The sequence below is a fragment of the Lissotriton helveticus genome, chromosome 10, assembly GCF_964261635.1.
Source record: "Lissotriton helveticus chromosome 10, aLisHel1.1, whole genome shotgun sequence".
Classification (NCBI taxonomy): domain Eukaryota; kingdom Metazoa; phylum Chordata; class Amphibia; order Caudata; family Salamandridae; genus Lissotriton; species Lissotriton helveticus.
Genome location: NC_136071.1, coordinates 362800272 through 362827801, shown reverse-complemented (window position 1 = coordinate 362827801; position 27530 = coordinate 362800272). Strand labels below are relative to the sequence as shown.

The following is a 27530-nucleotide window of genomic DNA, read 5'->3' as shown; positions in this document are numbered from 1 at the left end:
GGGCCATCCAGGATGGAAGAAAAAACTGTTATCTTCACTCCGCAGTATTTTGTCTAACAACTGCTAACAATAAACATTATAGAATGTTGCTTTGTTTGAAGTTGTAAGCTGGTGGTTTGAGATGTATTGTGATTAATGTTATTGCTGACAGATATAGCATTAAATAATTATTGAATAATATTAGCCTATATGTCTGTCTTACAATTATCATTTCCTATCCAAGACGAGGCAAACATACATGTTTTAATTAATTAAATTCCTTTAAATTAAATACATTCCTTTAAATTAAAATGTTTATGCCCATTTGAGCTAAACCTAACCATAAACCAACACCACTCTACTGTTAAATATTTAGGTACTTATTTACAAGCCCCTTGCGCCACCCGTACAGCATTTTTCCCATGTTAAAAGTGAAGCAAAAGTGGCAGAAGGGGCTTGTAAATAAGCCCCTTAGTTATTTAAATAACCTTAAAACACATTGACGTTAATAATATAAAAAATAGGATTCCTACCCTAACCGAAACGCTGATCCCAAAACTGAGCAGTATTTTGTTTATTAATTGTATCACTTAAATTAAGTTACATTAAATTATACTTAATAATGGGTTATTAAATGTCATCAAAACAAATATATATGTATAAAATCCAACCAGTTGACCATCACATGAGGTAAGGATCTACAAAGTAATGGCAAAAAGAGGTAAAGGTGATGTCAGTTCTGAAAATGTAATGGTCAGAGGAGATAATCTGGGAGAGAGAGTGGAAGACCCCTCTCCGCCTCAATGAAATGGTCACTTAACAACAGACGTATGGCTCGGCAATTCCTCATACATCGCAGAATCATAACAGCACTGAGCAAACATGGGGTGACATGTCGAGAGAGCTTCCAACACATTTAATCATCCAATACTTGCACGTCATGGTGCAGGGTCGGCACTTAATTAGGTGGCTCGCCGCCGCCTTCAGACATCACACAACAACAGCACTGCTTCCCTTGCACGCAAGTCAGGCGGGAGGCCCTTTCACAGACTCTACATGGAATAAAGTACTAGAAGGGCCAAATAGCATCCCGCTCAAGATGCATTTTCACCTAATTCAATACTTTATACACAGAGGCCTTATCTTACGCTAGAGAAGATCAATAAGTACTACTACTGCACAGACATTGTCTGCCAGCGATGCCTCGCGGTTGATGCAGATTTGCTTCACATGATATGGAGCTGCCCGCAACTGGGAGAATACGGGGAATCTGTGGATCTCTCCTTAAATTGCTACATGGGTCGCAATGTGCCCTTATGCTGGGAAGCTTGCATCCTGCATATTTGTAGCAGAACTAAGGATCAACAAGCATTGGCATAGCCAATAGGTCTCGCCTTTGGGACATTCTGTTTAGCCAGAACTTTTGGCTATGTTGTAGAGCATTGTGGCTGCTATGCATCATGTTGAAAATTTATAATAAAGAGTGTTAAGCATTTTATTTTTACCTTTATGCAAACCAAGACAACATTATATACAACTGAATAACCTGATTAAAAAAAAGATTTTAACATGAAAAATGTCTTCTAGTTTTTTGGTACTTCTTCCTGCCTGTTCTCATGCTTGTATGTTATCATTTTTTTTGTTATGGGGGAGCGGGACATAAATAACGGGGGAGTGGAGTTTGTAAAACTGTAATTTAATTAGAACACAAGCAGCGGATGGACACTAGGGGAGAATCAACAGATGCCAGATTCCAAGGGCAGACTGATGTGATGCTTAGGTGATGTTTAGGTGATGGTTAGGTGGTCCGCTGATGCAAAATGGTGGTGGTGAGTGATGTTTGGTGCTCAGGTGGTATTACTATATGATGTGGATTGGAGGTAAGTTGTGGATTGTGGAGTTGTGTCGTTGAAATATGTGGTTTGGATGTGGCATGTAACTATGTCGCACTGAGTGGTATTTTGTGGAGTGTATATGTTGCATTGAGTAGAGTGTAATTATGTGGCACAGTATTATGTGGAGTGGATTTATGTTGCATTGAATAGAGTGTAATTATGTGACGTGTAATTATGTGGCACTGAGTGGTATTATGTGTAGTATATGTTGCATTCAGTAGAGTGTAATTATGTGGCGTGTAAATATGTGTCACAGATTGGTATTATTTGGAGTGTAGGTTGCATCGAGTGCAGTGCAATTATGTAGCATATTATTATGTGGCATTGAGTGGTATGTGGAGTGTATTTATGTTGCATTGAGTAGAGTGTAATTATGTGGCGTGTAATTATGTGGTACTGAGTGGTATGTGGAGTGTATTTATGTTGTATTGAGTAGAGTGTAATTATGTGGCGTGTATTATGTGGTGTGTTTTTATGTTGCATTGAATTGAGTATAATTATGTGACGTGTAATTATATGGTACTGAGTGGTATGTTCAGTGTATTTAAGTTGCATTGAGTAAGGAATTATGTGGTGTGTAATTATGTGGCACTGAGTGGTATTAGGTGGAGTGTATTTATGTTGCATTGAGTAGAGTGTAATTATGTGGCTTTTAATTATGGGGTACTGATTGTGATTTGTTGGTGTGTATGTTGCATTGAGTGCAGTGTAATTATGTATCATTTAATTATGTGGCACTGAGTGGTATTATGTGGAGTGTATGTTGTGTTGAGTAGACTGCAATTATGTAGGGTGTAATTACGTGGCACTGAGTGGTATGTGGAGTGTATTTATGTTACATTGGGTAGAGTGTAATTATGTTGCGTTTAATTATGTGTTACTGAGTGTTATGTGGAGTGTATTTTTGTTGCATTGAGTAGAGTGTAATTATGTGGCATGTAACTATGTCACACTGAGTGGTATTATGTGGAGTGTATTTATGTTGCATTGAGTAGAGTGTTTTTATATGGCTTGTAATTATGTGGTACTGACAGGTATGTTGGGTGTATTTATGTTGCATTGAGTATAGTAATTATGTGGAGTGTAACTATGTCACACTGATTGGTATTATGTGGCGTGTATTTATGTTGCATTGAGTAGAGTGTAATTATGTGGCACAGTGGTATTATGTGGAATGTACTAATGTTGCATTGAAGAGAGTGTAATTATGTGCTGTGTAATTATGTGGTATTGAGTGGTATTATGTGGAGTGTATTTATGTTGACAGTTTCAATTCATTTTAAATTTGGACCTAAAAAAGACATTAAGTTGTTGTGTCGAATAATTATATAGATTAACACCATCTGCCACATCTAAATGAATGAATACATTGAATGACAAACCATGGCAATATTACAGGGCAGATCCATTTACGTACAAAGTACACCAGTTCCATTTAACCTATGATAGGCTGTTCTCTCTGATCGTCCGAGTTCACTCTTTTTACACGAGTGCTCACAATGCGCTAACCATCCCCTGTGTCATTGTGACTGTTTGGCTACTATTATGAGCTTACCACTTGTTTGCGTAACTTTCAGAACATGACACAGGTGAACTGAGCATTTAACAATATTAAGCTGAAAACTATGTGTACTTTTTAAGCATAGCAATAGTGAATTTGATTAATATTAATGTCCACAGTATACTATTTGAAAGAGGGCAGCCTGTGCTGAGGTAGGCCTACCTGACCTAACAATATTGTAGTATTGAGATTTGCCCAAGACTTTATTTTGGAGTAAATAAGTTGTATGCCACTGGAGCTTCTTATAGAGTTGGCCTGGCTTCATCGTTTTGATGGTTGTACTCAAATGTGGGAATTAATCCATTTCTGGCAGCCATTCTCTCTCACCCTCGCCCGGTCTGTGCTCACTTTTAGAATAGCCTTCATCTGCTCCAATCTCAGCACTTGTTTCACGACGACTGTCTTGCGGGAAAGCGCTTCCCAGGGCACGTACTCCAAACACCATGTGGCACTAATTAACAGACAAGCTCAAGCGAAAACCCCTTGCCATAAACATGCATTTCCGAGTCCATTCTCTCATCGCTGGTAATTCTGCCTCTCTTTTACCAGAAGATCTCGCCGTATTTCCTGTAGTATGTGCTTTATTTTCAAAACGAAAGAAAACAAAGACTTGAGGTGGATTCTGTACGCATGGTGTGAAAGTGGCGCCTTTGATTTAGTCCTCTTGCTACGACAAATGTTTACTTTGCTGGTATAAATAAACAAGTACCTCCTGCATACCAACTGAGGTTTCGTTTTCTTTGAGGTAGGCAAGGAGAAATTAAAGCAAGTGCAGCCGCTAAAGTTAAAGCACCCCGCTGTGTTTAATTATCCATGATGAGGGAGGAAAGCATCTGCCAGCCTGTGCGCCTCTGCTTGCTCCCGAGACCGAAACGCCATGGGAGTCAACATTTAGACAAAAGGCGGGACATGCACCCGCCTTTGGCCAATTGCGTGCTTTCATTACACGCAATGGCCAATACAAGGTGAGGGAAACAAAAAGCCACACGCACAAGTTTGGTAAAAGACTTTCCAAGAGGTCATTTTCTAGAGCAGCAGGCTCGACTTAACAAGCATTGGCATAGCCAATAGATCTCGCCTTTGGGACCTTATAAGTGTTTAGCCATGCAACAGTTTAGCCATGTTGTTGCACCAAGGATATTGTGCTGGCTAACTAAACACTTATAAGGTCCCAAAGGCGAGACCTTTTGGCTATGCCAATGCTTGTTTTCAGTAGCCCGTGGCCAGTGCTGCCGAACACCTACACTGTCTACTCACATACTATTCTACACATCAAGCGCCCAACTCTGCACCAAGGTGCCAAAGTTGTGCATGGTCTTGGCAAGTATGTTTATGCACCAGCACGGGAGTAGTGAGCAGCAGAAGGCCAGTTTTAATAATTAACACATTTGAATCTCTTCTACTTTCTCCCCCTTGTGCAAAGCAATGGCGCAACTTTGGATACTGTGCGAGATTAAAAAAGAATAAATCTGCTCCATTATATTGTGGCACAGTATTCGGAGTATGTCCTAAACACTAGATTTTTTTTGTTGTTGTTGCAGATTTGTGAACTCGATCCAAAGTAATTGGAGCGCTTTACATGAGCACCAGTTAAGTTACACAAAGACACACTCATTTTAGGTAGGCATGGGGAGATTACGTGATTTGCCCCGAATCACAGCCAAGCACCCTACTAGGCATAGAGAAGCCTTCAGTGAAGACAGCAGAGAACAGTGTGCAGCTTCTGCAGGCTCACTTGAACATACTTATCTCCCACGTTCTGAAATGTTGGATTTATGGGAGTGGAAAGCAAAGGAGCAAGAAGAGTGGCTCAAATAAAAGAATGAAGAAGAGGGAATGGAAGGAGAGAGTAAGGAATCCCAAAGAAGAAGGAATGGAAGATAACAGCCACAAGGGGATAATAGCGTGAATGCACAAAGATGGGAAATGGAGAGAAACATGAGGGAAGAAGGGCAAAAAAGGGCAGGTGAAAGTATGGGTAGAAGTAGGAAAGACGGCGGAGAGTGTGAAAAAGGAAGAGGGCCAGTACAGGGATGCATAAAATGGGCAGCAGAGGAAAGGAGAGGGGTGCACACGCGAAAGGGGAAGGGTAGAAGGTGAAGTGGGTAAAAGGAAGAAGTGGGAAAAGGTTATGAACGAGAGGAAAGGAAGAGAAAGGAAAAGAAGACAAGGACAAATAAGAGCAGAAGACGCAATGATAGAACTGGCGGAAAAGAATGACAGAAGAGGAGGTGAACCAAGGGAAGAGTTCGAAAGCAGGAGTGAGAAACAGAGTGTGGTGAAAATGGAGAAATGAAGTGTGAGGGATTTAAAACGTACAAGAAAAGGGAAACCAAGACTCAGTGGGCGGCGGGCACCTGAGCACCATGGAGGGGGAGAGTAATGTAGAGGGCAGGAAAATTCAGTGACCTGGACGGACGCCAAGCAGGGGCCTCGAGGAGAGACCAGCCTCAGTAGTCAGGCTGTGTCTCGGGTTTGGGCTGGTACGAGAGCCGGGGTCCGCCTTGCTATTGTAAAGTGTGAGATGCTGCGACTCTCGCCTAGTGCAGGATATCTGAGCAGATTGGGGAGTGAAACTCACTTTGTTCCACGCAGCTGCTCCAGGGTGCTGGGTGGCAGTTTGAGGTGAGACTGGCAGATGGTCTATGACTGATGTTAACAGAGAGGTGTATTCTGGTGCCGTGGCTTGAGGGGAAATGTAGGGGACCCTGTTATTGAATGGAGTGGACTTACTGACTGGTGGAATTTTTTTAGATCGTGGAATATGCAGACAGGCTCTAGCCAGGAAACTTACAGTAAGGAGGGTTGTTGGGCTGGGAAGTGGAGTAATTTGGGTGGAGTTTGAAGGTAGACTGAATGGCAAATGCCGGATGTTGTATTGGGAGATTAAGGGGTATGTGACTGGACAAAGAAAAGTGTGAATATCTGTGGGAACGAGAGGCTTGTGAAAAGGTGGTTTAGGATGGGGAGTGACATATCTGTGACAGCATTGGCTGCGCGGCCGTAAAAGTAACGGCGCGCGGCCGCGAAATAAAATAAAATAAAAAATGCGAGTGGTGATGCGAGTTGTGCCCAGGGGCGTGCACGACCGGAAAAAGTGCTGTGCACGGGCGCGCGTGCTTGTGCGCATTCTAGAAAGCTGGTGGCCGTTAAGGTAGCGCTTTTTGAAGCAGCTACTAAATGTCTTGCGAGGTCAGCGCATGTGCTGTCTCTAGCGAGACCTAAAAAAGGGACCTCTCATTTTATCGCTCTGGGGCTGATAGTTGCCAAACGCCTAAACACCAAAAGGTGCCGATCGCTTGAGCCTCCTGTAGTTCTAGCATGGAAACGCTTGTTGCTGGTCTGGGCCACAGCAGAAAGCCTTGCGCAGCACAGAGAGGATGTGCAAGGACTGCATAAAATACCAATTGACACACACTGGGACATGATAATGCACGAACTCCAGGAAGCAGATGGGACCCCTGATACGAGGCCAGAGACTGCACCAGATGAGTGATAAAATTAGCAGTTGGAGGGGAAGAGCTGTGGTCTCCCGTGATTGCCAGAGCAGACAAAATGGGTATGTTTATGTCTGACCAGGCACAAACGTCGGCAAATCTTGCAGGCTGAGATGTGGAAACACACTAATGTGCACTTGCTGTCTCTCTTCTTTTTGTGGGATGTGGGGAGAGAGTTGGGCTGAGCTGTAGGCGGCACCTTGTTAGTTGGAACTCACACTCCCAGTTTTGTTTTAGTTGTCCCCAACATTATTATCCGCCTCCCGTGTTTGTGGTATGCCTAATGTGGTTCATTTGGCAAAATATGCAATCCAAAAACCATCCCATTATAGTATGTCAGAAAATTGTATGAAACACGCATTGGGAAGCACATGAATGTGTACAGAAGCGTGTATTAATATAGTGAAATTACTATATACATGTAACATGAATGCATTGTTCACATTATGCAGGCAGCATACACCGTACTGCAGATATTTGCTTTGTTCTCTTGTTGTACAATCCAATAAAACAGATTCAAACAAAAAAACAACAGAGGTATAACACTAAGGGCCGAATTTCCACTTTACATTTGGAGTGCAACCATGGGCTTGTTTTTGGAGGTGTTATCAGCGCCTCCTCACTTTGCTGCGCCTTGTTGAGTATGTTGCAACTCAGCAAACGTTTATATACATAGTAACACATCCTGCTTTGTCTTCTTACCTAAACCTAGTCTGCATGCCTCTCCCGCAGGTAACGCTGCACTGGGACCAGGCAGACCACAGGCTCCAGTGACAATCTAGTGTGGGGCAGGTCTCGTTGCTGCAGACGAGCTGTCCCTCTGCGCATGTGCAGTTGTTACATTCATCCTGATGGAAGCTGCCCGATGCCCAGCTATGCCCGTGAGAGTCCGTGCACTCGCAGTGTTGTGGCAGGACGCAGGCGCCATCTTGTTCCAGGAGCCCTAAATAACATGGAATGAAAGAACAGACTTAGGGTGACACAACCTAATCAACATCGTAATGCATGAAAGATCTAATAAGGAATAAAGATAAGGGGCACATGGCAGAGCTCAGGAACTGATAGGCTAGGAGATCACCATTTTAATAATAGATATGCCATGAGCTATTTCCGCAAGGGGCAGCATTTAGGGCTTCTTGGGGTTTCACCTGCGATGCTACTGTCTGAATAGTGACCTCTATGACTGCCTATGCAACCCATGTGCCTCTAAGCTCAGCTAGCTCCAGAGTCTTTGGGTTACAAGAGACGTGTACATTTATAAGTCACCCATTTAGGGCCGTAGTGGACATTTTGCCACTTTGGAATATTTCCGATGGGCTGCAGGCTAGCTGCTGTCATGTTCCACCCATTGTCCCATTCTAGTGGCAACCTCCTGCAGTGCGCGACTGGTTTTAACATTTTTGCCTGGGCTGATTTTGGTGTCCAGTCCAGGCCTGCAACCTCTCCTATGGACACTGAAAGGAACTTGGGTTGAGGTCTCTGTGGTACCGAACTCCCCTGCCTTTAATGTAGCACCTTGCTATATTGTATAACTCTCTTACTACTGGCTTCACTCAGGCAGGATGAGCAGCACCCTGATGTCATTGAGAGCACCTTGGAATATTCCAGCACATCCTGGTATTATTGGCAGCACGCTGGCATATTGAACGTGACTTTCTGTGACAGACTATGGCCTTATAACCTTGTGATAAATATGGTGTTCCTATCACTCACCTCACTGGCTCTCACATTATGGGCCTCACATGGATAAAAGTCAGAGTGAACCCATCTGGAGTTGAATCTGTACATTGTGGGTTACGCCCACATTTCTGCAGAGGATGCATCAGAACACCAACATGTCTTTCTGCCTTTTATGGATAGATCCTGGTGTGTGCATCTGCATTTCCACTGCCAAGCTCACTTGAGGTGAAAGTTTAGTGGGGAGATATTCTTCCTGAACGGTACCTTAAACTGGTGATATTTGCAATGGCGCACGGGCTACACGGTGTTATTTCCTCTGAGTCACAACGCGCCAGGGAGGTATTACTTTTTTGTGCCCAAAAATAAATTTTTTACTGTGCATGTACCTGTTCTGCTGAACACGGAGAAATAATACAACAAACAATGATTTATCTTCAGTGTGTTTACATTTTTCTTAACCATGTGAATGCCGACTAATGGACTTTGTCCAGGTGTTTAGGGGATGGCGGTGCAGCAGAGTACAGATTTGTTTCCAAAAGCCTGTGTATCAGTCTTTTTCTGAAGCTTTTTAGAGAAGCAGTTTCAGACAGCTCCACCCTCTACCTAAGGTACGAGACTTCCGAAGAGAACTTCAGAGGGTCAGTCATGTACCATCACATCTCAGAGTAAGGGGATGCCTCAAATCTACTTCAGTCTTGGGCAGGGAGATCTCAGAGGGGAAAACTATCCATCTACTCTTCAATGATCACTGGATATCAAATAGGCCAAGGTCGAGATAAGCCATGAAAATAAATCCAAAACTTCCCGAAAGACCAGCATAACTCCCAGCCATGTCTGCGTTGGTATGGTTCTATGAGAATCTTTTTTGACATTAGATCTATATAAATCAAGCAGGTTCATCACTCACCTTCCGAGCAGCGGCAGCCGGGCTCACAGGCGTCTCCATCCTGACAGGTGATGCCCTGCTGGTAGTCAGAGCAGTGGCGTGGGCACTTGTTAGCACACTGCACATTCTCCATTCCAGGAGGGCAGCTCTCATCTTGAGTAAGAGAAAGGGGTAGATTGACAGAGGGTCGTGTACAAAGTTGTTGAGATGTTCAATATATCAGGGTTTTAACAATAGATATGGACTTTTATACAACACCAAAATGTGGCCACATGAAGCTACTGAGGCTGATTCTGAAATGGTACAAATGAACAAAAGATTCCGAGATTATATGACCAATTGCTAAATAATACACACATCATGAAGTTCTACTAATCTTAAGCTCCAACACAGACTTGGCAAGGTGCAAAAATGGCAGTTTGTATTATTAATCTACAAAAAGAATGACTTCACAATATTGTCTGCCACTATATGTTCGTGGTAAGTATATGAGGAGTTAGGAGAGTACATCAATACTACCCTACATACACGTACCTTTACCATATCATACCTAACTACGAGTGACAAGGAAAATGGGACTGATTTTTCCCACTTGTAGAGTTACTACTACCAGAGGTACCAGTAGCTCTGGGGGTGGGGAAGATTCATCCCAATATGGGTTGGAACGTAAGGGATCCCTAAGAAATTAGGAATTCTAGGGACATCGTTAATTCTGTGTCTGATTCCCCTAATATTTCCGCATTTTTACCACTACTTTCACCTAGAGATAGATCTCGCCTACTTTCAGAAGACAAAATCTTTCTGTGAACGTAAAAAACATATAACTCCAATGGGGCCAGTAACTGCTGCTAATTTAATCAGACACGAAAGCTCCTCCCACATGTGCTATCGCAGAGAGTCCTTTCACCAATAGTGGTGTCCACCATCACCTAACAGACCAAAAACATGAGCGCTTCTGTTACAGCCACAGCTCTAGGCAGTTCATCAGGTTTCCAAGTAATCTTCATCTTCTATGTCCCAACATATGTCTCTTAGATGAGAATAAATATAGAACAATGCCCAGAGAGGAGAGGTGGCATCAAAAGTAGAAGAAACTCACTTCAAAGGAAAGGGCAGGACTGCCAAAGTAAGACTAGCACTGGATTCAGAGTCACTACAAAAGAAATCACCAAGCAGCAGATGACATTTTCCTTGGCGCATTAAGCATTGAGTCATCCTGGAACAGGAAAAACGTTGCAATCTCTTGTCATTAACCAAAAAAATGCAATGATCCATGGGAATATCTCTTTTATGTGATATATTTACCTTCAATTTCACACACAAACCTTGCCACCAAAGACCAGCAGCACTTTCTTTGTTTTACTGGGGAGAGGTTTGGTTGTTTCAAGTTTAAAATGCAAACATAATTTCACATTCATTTGTAGGAGTTTTCTTTGCATGTTGGAAGAGGCACACCAATAATAATAGCTCAGTAAACGACTTCTTAAAAGAAGTGTAAATCAGTAGGTAAAAAAATGAAAATGTATCATAAGGTCCACTATTTCTTTTAAAGGAAAAGAGTAGTTAGGAGTTAGAAGATCAAAGCAGACATCTTAATAATCACTCGCCCTCCTTATAGAAGTATCTGAAGTACAAATGTAATCCTGAAAGTTAAACGTTTCAAAGCACATACATTTATGGGTTCAACGAGGCGGCTTGATATACAGCAAGAAGATTCTGACTCCAAGAAAGTGAAGATTTGTCAATAGGTAAAAGCATCTGCTTCATGCCTTCAGGAGACGCCTCTGAATACATTCTTGCACCTACAAATAATGTAACGTACTGGGAGGAAGGCCTTCAAACCTAACCAGATGGACCAAAGCTCCAGAACGTCGATGTGGAACTTCTGTTCCGCTCGGGACCAAAGGCCCTTGATATCCATTCCTCCCAACTGCCCACCCCAACCCTGAGGCGATGCATCCATCTCTACTGTGAGCTAAAGATGGGGTTGGGTGGTATAGCCTGCTGCATGACAGGTTGATGTCCTCCTGCCCCAATCAAGGTGCAAGGCTGTCTCCTTGCGATGCACACTGTTTGAATAATGTCCCCCATTCTACATACATAGTAGGGAGAGGTCACACTTTAAAACTCTCATATGCCAGCAAGTACATGGCTACAGGGGCATGGTGGAGGCCAAGAGCCCGAGAAGCCTCAGAACCATAGACACGGGAACACTGGAATAAACCATAAAAATTAGGATCCAAGCCTGAATAGTGGCAGAAAAGCCTTAAAATTCCATAAAATCCAGGATGGTCCCTAGGAAGGGAATCCGCTGTGCAGGCATCAGGTGGGACTTCAGTACAAAAGAATGGTGGCAAACCTTTGGATGTTGTCTGCAACTGACTTTGGCGTGTCCATTTTTTGTAGTCATTTGTGGAGACATTGAAAAACATGTATCTCTGACCTGCGAAGATGGGCTGTGACCACTACCATCAACTTTGTAAACACCTGAAGGACAGAGTGAGACTCAAGGGCAGAATGGCAAACACAAATTGCTCCAACTCCACCATAAGCTGCAGGAACCATCTGTGGGACTGCAGGACAGAAAGATGAAAGTATGCATCCCGCAGGCCCAAGAACACCATCCAGTCAATCGGACCCAGGGCAGAAAGGACCTAGGCGAAAGTCAGCCTCGTAAATGTGTTTTTTTCCTTGGGGGCTTTTAAAAGGCAAAGATTTCATGTCAGCATGAGCCCCTCATAAGTTTTGGGCACTGCAAAATCTGGAATAACAAACATAACCTTTCTCCATCTGCAGGAACCTCTCTATGGCCCCTTTGGTCAAGAGGGATTGAATTTCCTGGAGAAGGATGGCAGTATGATCACCTGAAGTTTGAGAAAATACAGATGGGATGTGAAAGGGTCGATATGAAGAGCAGGGAGTAACCTCTTTGAACAAACTCCAACAACCACTGTGCTGATGTTTTAGCACACCAGTTGGTTAGGAAAAAATAAATCGGCTCCCTATTGCCCACTCATGACCATGAGAGCAGAAATTAAGTGGCTTGGCTGCAGTTGCCATGGGCCAAGAGGAAGACTACTGTCCTCAGTGGTGCCTATGACCTTGGTTACCACCACATCTTCTTCTGCCACAACTGTCCTGCACTGACTGATGCACAGGTTGTGACGGCTTCCTCTGGTGGAAGGCAAGAACCAATGAGCATTCCTGTCAACATTAGGGACTGCTTGTGGATTTGGCGAGCTGGAGAGAGCAGATACAAAGAATGTGTTGTAGCACGGCTGTCCATGGAGTTACAGCATAGTCAGCCTTTTTACTTAAGAATCCAGAGCCATCGAATGGCATGTCAATAATGGGTCACCACATTGGTGTTCATGGCATGCTCAACACACTCTGTAATGTCCAGGCGAGCTCTCCAGACAAAAGTTGGCTGCATCTTGTCATTTTTGAATCACCCGAGTGAAGACATTTCTAATTTGTCAGTGATAGCTGGCAAATTCTCACCAGCCAAGTCCAGGAGCACATGTATGTATTATTCCAGATGGCAAACCACATTAAGAGATCTAAAGACAAAGCTAGGGAAAGAAAAGCCTTTCTTTGCAAAAGCGCCAATGTGCTTCCCAGTCCGGAGGGAATACATCTGGATTTACCTTACTAGTGGAGGCATGAACTATCAAGTAATTTGGGGTGAAATGCTGGGTCAAAAAAGGTCAGAACACCAGGCCTAGGATGCCTAGGTGTTGGATGGCTTACTAGTGGATTTGAGAACTGCTTAGACCAGGTCGCCATCAAAGTTTCTGATGGGATCTCATTAAAAGGCAGAAAGGGCTCTGAGGTCACAGTCACAGTTTCCACAAGCTCCTCCAATAGGTTTACCTTGGTCTCTCCTAATAGGTAGCTGTAGGTCCAACACTTCTGCTGCCCTGTAGACTGCTACCTTAAAAGAGGTACTCTTTTAAGTGAGAAGCTTCAGAGGTAAATCCAACTCTTTTTCAGTGGAGCTGCCAAGTACACTGGCATTCTGTGGATATAAATAAAGACCAGGGAGGGAGCAAGTTATCCATCTCCTCATCATATTCTTCGTCATACCGGACATTTTGGAACCCTTGAAAGGCATCACACTCTGACCAGAACACGTTTTCTAATAGTACTGGTGTAGAGTGGGAGACTGGTGATCCTCCAAGGTTGGGGGCTATGCCTTGGTGATCTCATTACAAGATATAGGCTTAGCACAGCTGAACTTGGCTCTAGATCTCAGATTGGAACCAAAGCGAATGCTGGAGCTGCTGGAATTAGGCCAGGTAGTCGGGACTGACAGAGCTTCCGGCACAGGAGTGGAGACATGGGCCAGCGCTATCATGTAGGGGAAACAGGCTTTACAACGAAGGCTGAACCACGCAGGATTTATAATCGAATATGACTGTACCACGCATGCCTTTACAATGAAATCAGTTGTGAAGGCATGCATGAATGGTAAAGGCATATGCATTTTTGCAGACTCACTTGCACGCAAAGCTTTGGTGGTTTAAATAATGTTAACCACTTCGTGCACAACACATGACGCTTTATATTAGGCAGTAAAACACATCACAGTGCTGCACCAAACTATACATACTGTCCAGCCTCTCCCGTCTATGCGCAGACAATTAAGAAAAACCTACTCTAAAGCAAACGGATAAACTGAAGAAAAGCCCCTCCCACTTATAACACAAATAAATATACGCAAAGAATTTCTTTGCCAGCCCCCCAAACCTGTACCGCATATTACTGAAAAAACAGCACTAGCACAATACTCAACACATTGGCAAGCATAGAGGGACAAGGCCCCGCAATTAGAAATGATATTGTTAGCCGCACAAGAAGTACTTATGTATTAGGACAAGTACTAAGATGGCGGCTACCTTGAGGGACAGACGGGGGAAATCATAAACTATCAGCCCGTCTTCACTGTTCAGCTTTCACTAATTATATACGTAGATGCCTGCTTCACAAATCAGCTCAGACCACGCACGTTAAGCCATGCATAATTCGAGATCTGTTTGGCTTTTTACCAATAAACTTAGCACACATGTGTCTTTACCAAGCATGCTTTTTCAAAGGAACTTTTTTTGTAAAGGCATGCATAGTAAAGGCATAGGCATGGTAAAAGTTTTCCAAGTGAAGGCATGCGTGCTAAAGCCACATGTGTAGTAATGACGGTGTAATAACAGCATGCGTTGTAATGGCATGCGTTATTCTGTCATACAACCATCATGTGGTCACGCTAAAGATCACAGGACCATATGGTGCCAGGGTTGAACCTGCCTGCAGAAGTCCAAATGGGGACCTCTGCGGGTTTATAGGGCCTGTAGGCACTTCTGAGGGCAGGCAGATTCATCCTGAACAGTTGCAGCATGACCTATCCGAAGGCTTATATATCCTGCAGGGGGCGATGATACCCTGGGAAATTCAAGGCACACTGGAACAGCTTTTGGATTGGCTCAGAGTCAGATCTGTGTCATCTGTGCAGCTTTTCCAGGCTGGGAGTGGTAAGACAAGTCTCACCTATTGTCTTGCACTTGTGGTGTGAGTTGTCTTTTGACTTTCTCTTTAGTGTTTCCGAAGGTGGTGAATTGGAGCAGGACAGGGAAACAGAGCAGGTATGAGGAGCCTGGGGCTTGAGCAGGAGTGGGAACAATGCTTGGGGTGTGACCTACTACACTTATTATGCTCTGCGATGAATAGTTTTGCCTATTGTTTCATGATGGATTTGGCTGCTTCATGGATCATTTGTCGCATGATTTCGAGTTGTACCTAGACACCATAGGTGGATTCATGAACTACATCTGCTTCCTGCAGTCATGACACAGTTTGAAGTTTGTGATTTTTTTTTGTGTGCATTTTTTCCCTAAAAAACATTGGGCCATATAATCAAGCAAGGGCGATACATTATCGCTGCTTTTATCGGCAGGAAAGTGCCGCTAAAGCGGCAATAATGGGCTTGATAATATGCCCTTGTGAATTCCCATAGAAGCCCAGGTTAACACCAAAACATGGGCTTCTATGGGAATTCACAAGGGCATGTTATCAAGCCCATCATCGCCACTTTAGTGGCAGTTTCCTGCCGATAAAAGCGGCAATAATGTATCGCCCTTGCTTGATAATATGGCCCATTGTCTTTTGAAGGGAAAAATGTTGGCATCAGTGACAAACCAACAGAAGAGTTGTGTGTATTCTTCTATTGAAATTTAATTTTTTTTTAATCTGTCTCATCCTTTTCAAAAAGATTTACATACCCAAGAGGCACTTTTGTTGCAGTCTTTGTACTACAGCCAGGTTCTTCATAACCGATAGGTCACCCCATCTAGATTCATACTATGGACATTTGTAGTGTACGATTGAGTAAAAAAGATCATTAAATCACACAAAGTCCACGCACTACTGGACTCTGAATAATAGAGTATGGTTCTTACCACAAGGACGTGCATTGCAGATTCGCACTTGGTACTTCTCTCCTGGGCATTCTTTGCCTCCATTCTTGGGTGGAGGGCTTATGCAAGCTCGAGTCCTCACAGATTTACCCCCGCCACATGTTCTGTCACACCAGGACCATGGGCTCCATTTGGACCAACTGCCATCCACTGAAAGGAGAGAGAGGAGAATGAAACAATTGTTGTTGTGGAATAGGAAATGATGCAAGATAAACAAAGCAAAGGGAGTCAATGAAAACAGAGTAAGAATGGGAAAACAGGAGATTCCTTTAAAAGGCAAGAATCTAAGTATTGGCTTTGTCAGTGCTTGTTTGTGTTGGCTCTCCAGTGTGCTTTTTTAAATGTATATTTTACTGTTAGGAAATTTCAATTGGATGTGTTGGAACAGTGAATTAAAACATCTATAAAGGGAGCTGGTGCGTCATGATACACGCACAAGCTTATGAGCGAGCATGCAGCTCCTGTCTTAACCCCTTCCACGCTCATGACGAGCTGGGCTCGTCATGAGGTAGCCTCCTCGCACGCTCATGACGAGCCCAGCTCGTCACGTAAAGTGCGATTTAAAAAAACTCAGCGTACGGGCGGAATTCCGCCCGCACGCATGCGGTTAAAATGTTTTCTTCCTTTACGAAAAAATTATAAGATGGCTGCCATGTGCTCACATATGTGTATTTCTGAACGGTAATGTAAAAACCAAAAAATAAAGTGAGTAAGTGGAAAGTGAGGAACCAGTTGGCACATCAAAGATGCCGGAACTTACATATATACATGTAAAAAAAAAAAAAAAAAGAGGGATAGGCAGGAGAGCAGCAGAAAGAACTGTGAGTGGGAGGGGCAGCTCATATAGAGCATGCCGAGGCAGAGGCCCACGTGTGGATGGAAATTAATGTCGATTTGTGTGAAAATGAGAAGATGTTCTTCTATTTAGTGTGTTTGTATCCACAAACAAGCATTTGCAATGCAATAGGTCTTGCATTTGCGAGACCTTGAGCTACTGGCATTGTAAATGACAATGGCTTTAATTTCTGTGTTAAGAAAACCTGAGTGTATTGGCAGCGCTTGCAGTTTTTCAAAACACATAAATAACTCAAACTCTCAAAAATGGGAAACCTATTGGATTGCAAATGCGTGTTTTTTGCAGTTTTTATGTAGCGAGAACTCGACCCGATGATATTGGAGCGTTACACAAGGACACAGGCAGTTGAGCCGACGCTGAGCGATACAAAAGGGGGTGGTGATGGACGGAGCATCCGAACCATTCAAACACTCACACCCAGTCAAAAGATCTGGGTTTAATCCATCACCGTTCTTTAGCCCACTCTGCCACCCCAGTTCAGACATGGCTATATGCAAATCAGTCTGACCCTGTGCCTCATGGGAACAGTCCAGCCCGAACTGCCAAGCCATGCCTTCCCTGGACCGGAAACAAGCTTCCGAGGACCGGTTTCTGGCATTACAGCCATCTTCAGTCCGGCTTGCTTGAATCCAGTGGCAAAGTGAGCAAGGGACTCACGTCTGAGCATACCCTGCCACACTTATGGCGGCCAAAAGCGATACAAAAGGGGGTGGTGATGGACGGAGCATGCGAACCAATCAAACACTTACACCCAGTCAAAAGATCTGGGTTTAATCCATCACCGTTCTTTAGCCCACTCTGCCACCCCAGTTCAGACATGGCTATATGCAAATCAGTCTGACCCTGTGCCTCATGGGAAGAGTCCAGCCTGAACTGCCAAGCCATGCCTTCCCTGGTCCGGAAACAAGCTTCCGAGGACTGGTTTCTGGCATTACAGCCGTCTTCAGCCCGGCTTGCTTGAATCCAGTGGCAAAGTGAGCAAAGGACTCACGTCTGAGCATACCCTGCCACACTTATGGCGGCCGACGCTGAGACCCGTAGCTGGTTTCCCAGCTCCAAAGTTTGCAGCTCTGACATGACATTAATGCCACAATCTTTCCCCATTCTTGTAAAATACATAATGTTTTACTATAAAAAATGCCGATTTTGTTTTTATAAAAGCAAGATACCTTTTGGAAAAAAATGAATGGAACACTGACATAATTAAAGGTCACCTAGGTCTATTAAATGAAGAGCTCTGCCACTAACAAAAGTGGAGCTGGCTATAAAAAAATTCTAGAGCCAAAAAAATTCACCACCCATATCGTTTTATTAAAGTCAAACTACTGGTTTTGTCAATCTGTGTTTTTATGTAGCTCCGTCACAGGTTTTGTGGTTTTAAATTACTGCACATAACATGCTTTGGTATTTAAAAACTTGTCAGCAGTTAAACATGCTCAGCTGCGCCTCATAACTACTCTGTTGCACGGAAGGGAAACAGGGTCTAGCAATGAAATGTTCTGAGGTGCAATGTGGACCTTTTCGTTATGGGCACTAATGGCGGATATTGAGATCTGTTGAGAGCTGCTGTTAGTTTGCACGATCAGTATGTGCTATCTATCCAGAGGGGCTGGTAGGGTGTGAGTAAGCGATGTGTCCCGAATCCTAGGTGAGATGGTAGACTAGCACCCGATCTCTGTGTGTCCCAGCGGCCTCACAGAGGGCAATAAGACGGTGCCACACATATGTAAAGGAAGGAGCTGGCTGTGTGCAACTTTGGGTATGAACCACTCGTGAGTCAGTACCTGCCAGCGCACTGCTGGACATTTGTAGTGGCGCCCCGAGACAGGGATTAGATCATGTCTAGCCCTGCGTGCATGCTCGTTACACACCCTATTACTCCATGACAGCTTTAAAGATGCTTCTATATCGTACTGGGGGTGGACACACATTGTTACTACTTGAAGCGCCAGGTTGAAAGCATGGCCCTGAACCTGTGAGGACTGAGCAGCTGCAAACCTGTACTGTACAGAGTAAAAATAGAAACCGATTTTGTAATAACTGAAAGAGGATCCCGTTGAGAAGACAAACGTTTAAGGAGATATTAAACTTCCGATGTGTAAAGCAACATCGTTCCCTGGAGATTAACTTGTTTGATTTTGTAATAAAATATTTTTACTTTCCTGGAAGTCTCTGCAGTTGTTCTTTTTGCTAAACACAACTCCTTCAATACATTTTAGGCATCACCACTGGTTGATTCGGTCAACAGTTTTATGGGATGTTAAAATGTTTTTCTTAAGCCTTCTATCTACTCACGTATAGATCAGGAAAAGATGACTTTCAGTGATTGCGGCAGATAACTCAAACTGGGGGGGGGGGAGAACGCATCATGATACGGGGAGCACTCTAGTTGGTCCCTGCTTGTGCCCTAGGGGCACCGTAATGTACATGCTCAATCAGAGCGAAGGAATGCACAAAGACACCTAAAATCACCTGGTCTCCTGACGCTGAGCCCTACCGCAATTGGGAACAGTTGTACGTCAGCGTGCTGCTCAAATAAAATACACCATTGTTAAACATGAAAACGCAGTAACAAGATTTACAGGCAGCTGTGCATAAGGTGAGCCTTCCCATACCACGGTCTAGGAGCAGAAAAACAAGCAAGGGAGTAGGAGGCACAGCACTGGAAGCAGCGGTAACTCAACTGTGGCGTTAAGAGTGGTGGGAGGAAGAATACTATATTTAAATGTGAGCAGCTAGGGGGCAGACAAACAGAGCAGGAAACCAAGAAAAAAATAGTGCCCCTAAAAACAGATAAAGAACCAGAGTGGAATAAGACAGTACGAAGTCCATGCTCTGTGGGAGGAACAGAAAGAGAAAGGAGGGACAAAGAGGCAGTACTGACCACCAGCAAGTAGGGAGTATTAAAGGACAATGATATAGACAAATGAAAATCAATGGCAAAAAGGGGATGGACTTGATACATACAGACTGATTACAGCAGGTCTCGAAGAGACAGCGCATGCACTGTCTAGCTCAACCTAAAAATCAATGGGCTGATACCAGCTATTATGGGAATCCCTTTAGCCAATGCCTAAAGCTAGCTGACACAAAGTAGCCAATGGCTGAAAGGGGCTACCCTAAAGCTCCTTTTTGTAAACTTTTGTATGAATGTGCATATGTATGTTATGTGTTGTATATATATATATCTGTTTGTATGTGTATATAGATGCTGTGTGTTAAATGAAAGCTGTTGCAGATTAAAACTAATACAGTTTATTGTATCAATTTGGTGTAGGGATGACGTTACAATAAATCTTAATTTTTCACAAATTGAGAGGGGGGAGTGATTTGCAGTTGGCTGTTAATGACTGTTCAAAATCAAAAGGAAATTGCTACAAATTTTGCAATTGTTACAGCAAACAGCGCATTGTCCATTACTATTCAACTTTAAATTAGGCCCAAGGCATTGCTTTAAAGGAAGAGGACCTGTGTCTGATAAAGTAGAGAGCATGATCAGAAGGAAGGAGAAATCTAGCATCGCTTATTCCTTTGGCACCTGTTTTTTTAGCATCCATTTTTTTTTTTTTTTTGAGCAGGTTTCAAAAGGTACATACAAAAAGAAAAAAGTAATGTGTAAGTAACATATCATACATATGACATGAAGTGTAAAAGCGTTTATCAAAATACTATCAAAAATCAAAAAATAGAAGAGAAAGAAAAAAAATATTCAATACAATATTCGTTTTAAACAGACATATTAAACTGGATAAATAGTACTAAATTGCATGGTTCATTTCACAATCATTTCATAAAGACTCTCCAATATATTCCAGGTATTGGAAGGAAGTAGCAGTACAATGAATTTAAGGGGGGGGAAACCAGCTAAAATGCTTTTAAACAATGCTTTCTAATTATAAGGGGTTATGTGTTTCTGTGGTTCTCAAACCAGGTGGCAACTGGGGCCCAGATCTGTTCACCTAGTGTTCTCGACTTTTTGCCTCTAGTTCTATAGATTGCTGCCTCTTGCTTGTATATGCCTAATAATCTACTCAACCACCCCTGAAAAGTGGGAACGTCTGGGTCCTTCCACCGCGCTGCCAGGATGATTCTGTAGACAGCCGTGCCTACAAAAATAGTCGTGGCTTCTTTATTGCTATGCCCTAGGGAGTCATCGTAGCCTAGGACAAAAAGAGTTGTTGATATTCTTAAATCATGGCCGAAGATCTCGGCCCAATACTTAGCAATACCTTTTTTAATCTCAACTAGTTTTGGGCATTCAGAAAACAAGTGAATAAGATTGGCTGGCCCTAAAGCATCAATTTTCTTGTGTATCAATTCCTCTGAACATCTATTCATTTGTAAATCGATTTGTTTGTCCACTGTTTTGAGCATTCACTTATTTAGGGAATCATTTCTTCTGCACTCATTCCTTTAGGCACTAATTCCTTCTGCATTCATTGCTTTAGGCTTTCATTCCTTATGCATTCTTTCAGTTTGGCATCCATTCTTCCTGCCTTTATTCCTTTAGGCACGCATTGATTCTACCATATCCACATCCATTCCTTCTGCATGCATTCCTTTAGGTAATTATCCATTCTGCATTAATTTAATTAGGCATCGATGTGATCTACATTCCTTCTTTTCGGAATGAATTACTTCTGCATTAATTCCTTTACTCATTCATTCATTCATTCTTAATTCATTACTTTAGGTATCAATTCTGTATACATTAATTCCTTTAGGAGTCCATCCCTTCTACATCCATTACTTTAGGAATCCATCTTTACACATCCATTACTTAAGCAACAATTCCTTTGAACACCCATCTTTCAGCCCTCTACCCATTGAACATGTTGTCATTGGGCATCCACTTCAATGATCACATTTGGACCTTGATTGCTTTAGTTATTTATTTCGCAGGCCATCAGTCCTTATGTCCATCCAATCCTTTGGATATCCATTACTTCGCACGCCCATTTTAGTATTCATTCCATTATCAGCTACATCGTTGGGGCTTCTCAGAGCTATCTTTTTAGCCCACAAGATGTTTAAGAATCAATGGCCATCCAAGTTTGACAAGCACAAGTCATTTTCTATTGTGCACCAGAAGTGATACTATCGAAAGTGGACAAGCGTAGTTTTTGCTTTACCTATACATGTCACAAATACCTAACATGCACAGGCACGTAGCACATGTTTATGTGTGGTCTAACAACATTAATATGAAGTCTTGCAATTGACATTATTGAAGAGCATTCACTGTCGGAGTAGAGAGTTCATAAATATACGCTGTTTGCCTTACCCGTACTAAATAGGATATTCTTTGGACAATTGATGAATAAACCATCCTCACCTATTTAGAATGACTTTACTTTATGTAATGCGAAATCTGTTTCTTATATTCCATATAAAATGTAGTTCCTAGCCATATTTACACATGCATATTAAAGATTTTACTGTATACCTTAAGCAATATGAATCTAATGTAGTGACAAGTTTATATTCATGTGCATTTGAAAGTGCACACTCATATTAAAAGTGATGTTGATTTAATATTCTAAAGTTTTCTTAACTAGGCCCATTTTCCATTCTGCATAAAATACTGTTTTCCATTTTGCTTGCATGACCTTTCCCTTGCAAGTGTATTCCCATACAATGTTAGTTAGAGAATAAATACAACACTGTACTAGGGACAGAGAGAGAGGGTGAGAAGAAGGCCTTGCCAAAGGAACATGAAGAGCCAGTGAGTTAAATCATGAAGTGTTCTATTTAGTATTATTGCAGATGGCTCGGTTGAACAAGGACAATGTCGTTCCCATGTTAGGCATGGGGCATTTCGTGAATGTTGCAGCTTACAATGTGATAATGGAAAACGACAATGGAACCCCTGACGATGAGAATAGAGCAGAGGTATCTGAGTGATTTTGGTGCAAATAACTAGTCTACACTGTCTGAGTTTGCCGTCACTTCAGTCTACGCTGTCTGAGTTTGCTGTCACTTTTCCTAGGACTTTGAGAGGTTTAGACCTCCATGTTTATTCCCTTTGATTCTTTGTTGAATGTGGCTAAGGCTAACACTCAAACTCCTGACCAAAGAAGACTCGATCAAGCTTCTGCAAAGCTAACACCTTCCTTTACTTTCCCTTATGCCCTTTACTTGCAGTACTTTCAAGTTTTTCAATTTTTCTCCATTTCCCTGAATTTTGAGATCCTTTAGACTATTGAACCACCCTCTTAGTATGGACTCTAGCCTACTTGATTTTAGATTTTAGTCATGTATTGAAAAGAAAACCATGAACTTTTCTCTGAGCACCAGAGCTTGTTAATAATTGTATGTACTGCTGTGATTAAAATTATTGTTAGCCATATTCTGGTATGCCAAAACCTCTTTAGGAGGTTGAGTTTCACCGATGTCATTCTGTACCTTTTTAACATAGTGCTAACATAACTCTACCTTAACTTAACTACTAATTTGTAATAATCATTCTTAACTGTAGTCATTGATTCCTGGTCCTTATTGTTTGGCCAAATGGGTTACACAGGTAATTGATATTGATTGATGTAATGTTAATTCCCATCACCTCTCAGATGCGACAGAAAAGATTATTTGGAGGACAAATGGTAAAGGGGGTGGCCCAGAGCACTGGCTCAATGGTGTGCTTCTCAAACACAATATACATTTTTTGCTACTACCCAGTCCCGAGAGGCAGTATTCTCTGGAATGGCCTCGTAGTTATGAATTGGTCGTCATTGGATTTTTCCAGCACTTGTTTAATTAATCTCACTGCAATAACCGATTTAGTTGATTTATTTTGCAACCCCCTTTTTCTTGTTGTTATCTGAACTTGTATGCATTTGGTCATTTCCACTCCCAAGAGCTACCCTCCAAGACAAAATGCAGTTGGCATACAATATGTCATCACATTTGGCAAGGAAGATTGATTTGAAGAGTGCATTACTATCAAATGATAGACAGCAACATCCCTCGCACTCAATGTTGTGAATGAAATATTGCTGTATGATTCATATATTTTATCCTCCAGAGTCATTTATGGTTCCAGATACTATGCAATCACTTTGACTGTTTACCTTCGTTCAAGGTTTCACATGCTGCCAGTGGTATCTTCACTGAAGGACAGTTTCATGTGTTATGTTCAATGCAGCTGTGGTCCACACCTCTCCGGCTGGAGACTATACATTATGTTATAAAATATATAGTGGTATTGCCATTCATCTCATACTTTTAACTTTATGATCTGTCTTCTAATTACTAGCTCAATATCACACCACTTCAGGAATATAAACTATGAAGTACAACTGATTGGCCTTGGTTCTCTTCTGTGGAATGACACACCAGGACCACTTTAGTTGAAAAATGAGTTTCTGCAAGTGATATGCCACGACTGCCAGTTGGGCATGTGTTTTTGTATTTATAGAATAATCCTACGGGCTGAAGCAGAAATTCGTTTCTGAAATCCAAAATCACATTTCACAGATTTTGCTTCATGCAGGTCAGGGACATTTTGGAAATATTTGTACACAGGGCATGCTGCACATTCTGGACCCAGGCACAAAAAAGGAACATCACCCTCAAAAGGGAGGGCCGTATTAAGTACACACATAGCAACTCTCCTGTGGATGGGTCACCAGTTAAATATGTCCATCAGCAGAGTCAGCTGAGGGTCCATGATTGGAAACATGGCTCTTTACCCATCTCAAAATAACGCAGGGGAAATGCAGGTTTGGTGGAATGGGAGCTCTGCTGATTTACAGAGGTTCTTCCGCTGCATCATATCCTAAATAGCCCTGTTATTGATCAGTCCATCTAAGCGACCAAGCTTTTTGGACTGCACGTTTTTTTTCTGTTGAGTCATGTTAGAATTGGGGGTCTCTGGTTGGCACAGGTATGCACTTGTGGCAAACAGGGACCCTCTCCTCTAGTCAGGGTAAGGGACTCACATCTCAGAATAACCCCTGCTCACCCTTTAGGTTGCGTGGCGCGAGCAGACAAGGCTAATCCCCAGGGCGCTAAGTCAGTTAAGCATTTATGACCACATACAGTAATATCCAAAGACCCACCACAAATGGACACAAGGCTGTATTTAGGAAAATATGTGTACTTTATATAAAAATAAGTTGCTATGCAGTTTTATCACAAGACCATAATAACGTTTTATCAGGAGCAACCACAAAATAGATGTTGGCAAATGGGTTCTCAAAACAAGCGTATCTTTTTAAAGGGGGTGCGTCGCGCACAGTTGTCCAACTCTTCACAAGTCACAAAAGAAAAGGCAGTCTATTTAAAAGGGGCGTTGCGGGCTCTTAACCCGATTGTTCGCACCGTAGTGCGCGATGTAGACACAGTACCTTGCTTGTGAGGGAGAGCCCGGTCCGTAGGCGGCGTCCGCGATGACGCGGGAATGCAGGCGGCTTTTCTCCGTGGCCGGCCCTGGCTCGGGGGTGTCTCGGGAAGAGAAGAAGAGCAGGGGGCTTTGAGGAGCGAGCCGGCAATCCGGGGCATGTAGGCGGGGAGCGGCGTACGAGCCGTACCTAGGGGTCGTTACTGAGGCGGGAAGGCGGGCGTCGCAGCACTAGGCAGCCAGTGCGGTCCATACTGGCCGGCTCTTGGTGTGCGGCGTGGCCCCAACTAGGGTCAAGTGCGGTGCGAGGAGGAGGGGTACGCAGCAGGCGTACGAGCCGTCACGGGCTCGGAGAGGCACTTAACCTTGCTTCCTACGGGTTCCGGTGCGGTGCAAGGAGGAGGGAGTACGCAGCAGGCGTACGGTCCGTCCAGGGCTAGGAGAGGCATGGGAGCCGGGTTTCAGCGGGGGGGGGCAGCGGTAATCCGGGCAGTGCGGCTAGCTTTGAGGAGGAAGTACTGCCAAGGGCGGGCAGCCCCGTGAGTTATGCAGACAGCGGCTCTGAGCTCAGAGCGGGTCACACGAGGCGGGGGAGGCCGGGCACCAGCGGTACACAAACAGGAAAGGGAGAGAGGCGCACTGGAGATCATGGCTTTCCAGAGCTGAGGAAGGCCAAAGTCAGTAACAACAGCGAAGGCAGGGTTACAGCCCAATGGTCCTGGCTCAGTTCAGGGGGCTAGCTCAGTATCAAGCCCTTGGAGATAGTTTTAGGCACAAAAGCTACAAAGTCCTTTCTGGTCTTTTCCTCGCCTTTCTTCAGCAAGGCACCAACTGCTGGCCAGTCCCACAGGTCAGGGATAGTCTTCGCTCCTTCAGCTTCTCCTGGTCCTTCTAGTCGGGCAGAGGTTCTTCGTGGTTATAACAGGATCTAATATTTAGGAGCAGGGCTCCTACTTTTATACACAGTTTCTTTTGTCTTTGCAGGCCAGGGGGTCTGAGCCTGGTTCAACCCAGTTTTGGAGCACTTTGTTTACAGGAAGCTGCCGTCTTCTTTCAGGGTCCAGGGCAGAGACATCAGACGCTCCGCAGGAGGTGGAGCCAGCATTATGGTGGCAGAGCACAGCCCTATTCAGAGTCAAGGGGCACTCCTCCCACCTATCCTGGGGGTAATCCCACTATTCACCACCTGGTAGCCCAGACTGTGCCCTGAAATTCCCCAACCCTGTCACTCATAGAAACCAGACAGCAGATACACATCCTAGCAGAGGCGGGCTGAAATGGTCAGGCAAGCAAATGGTAACTTTCTAAAAGTAGCATTTGCAAACACAGGATATTAAAATAAACTTTACTAAAATAAGTATTTTATTATTCTGAGTTCAGGCATACTAAACTTGGCTTTCTACCATGTTCCCTGAGCCTGCTGGGATTATAGAGTGTAATAATTCCAGCAGCCTGTGGTTCTTAAAATCCGGACCCTGTTGTTTTCCCGATATCGAGGTCCAATACCCGTGTCACAAAACCTCAACGTATCAATACGATTTTGGTGTCTATGAACCGATAATGATTAGGACATCATTCCTATGTATTTGCGTCATGATCGGAGGTTGCCAACACCCCCAAATCATAGTTTCCGTTCCGACCCTTTAAACTCCATTTTGTAAGCGGCATCCATCTTATGCCTTGCCCTCATGATAAGTCAATTAAAGGTCGAGCTTGATCCAAAAGGACACGTACACCTTCCCTGACTTCCCCCTGACCCGTCCCAACTGACTCCACTGCCTTCGGCCAAACCCGTTTGGGCAGCTCCTCGCCCAGTGGCCGAATACGATAGCATCGATGCATAACATTCCACAAACCATTCACTACATACAGACCATGCTTTCTGCAAACATGCACCTGTCCACGTTCCTTGTTTATGGCCAGTTTTATGACTGGGTTGTACCTTTCTTTATTGGTGTTTCATCGATATCTGATGGGAGTTCCAGATCTAACTGGGTAATCTATCAGCAAACTGGACATACGAAAATGTGGGCTGTCATCATAACTCTGCTTTTACTTTGTGTTGGAAATATGTGAATTATTTACTGTAAAACAAAGAATGTTTGCCTAGGGCATAATATTCTGTATAAAAGGTCTGTGCGAAGGCCATGCAGGCAGGCTATCTCATTCAGTCGCTTGTAGGCGTGGCTGGGCGACGTAGCCTCACTGTTGTATGTAATAAAGATGTCTTTTCATATTTCAGATTCTCTGTCAATTCCTTTGCTGCTTTTTGAATGGACTACCTATTGGTAAGACCCCTGAGTAGGAGTATGTGGATTTTTGAATACCACAGTTGGCGTCCCAACCCGGGCCCTCATCAGTGACAATC

General features: G+C 43.4%; 1 protein-coding gene across 1 annotated transcript in view; it reads right to left on the bottom strand.

Moving 5' to 3' along the window:
- LOC144784018 (SCO-spondin-like) overlaps positions 1 to 27530 on the bottom strand; it is a 1726865-nt gene that overhangs the window by 424226 nt on the left and 1275109 nt on the right. Inside the window, exons 95-97 of the mRNA XM_078662721.1 lie at positions 15948 to 16115; positions 9520 to 9651; positions 7635 to 7875 (exon numbers count right to left, since the gene is read on the bottom strand). Of these exons, the coding sequence (XP_078518847.1) occupies positions 7635 to 7875; positions 9520 to 9651; positions 15948 to 16115 (541 nt within the window). The remainder of the gene's footprint in view (positions 1 to 7634; positions 7876 to 9519; positions 9652 to 15947; positions 16116 to 27530) is intronic.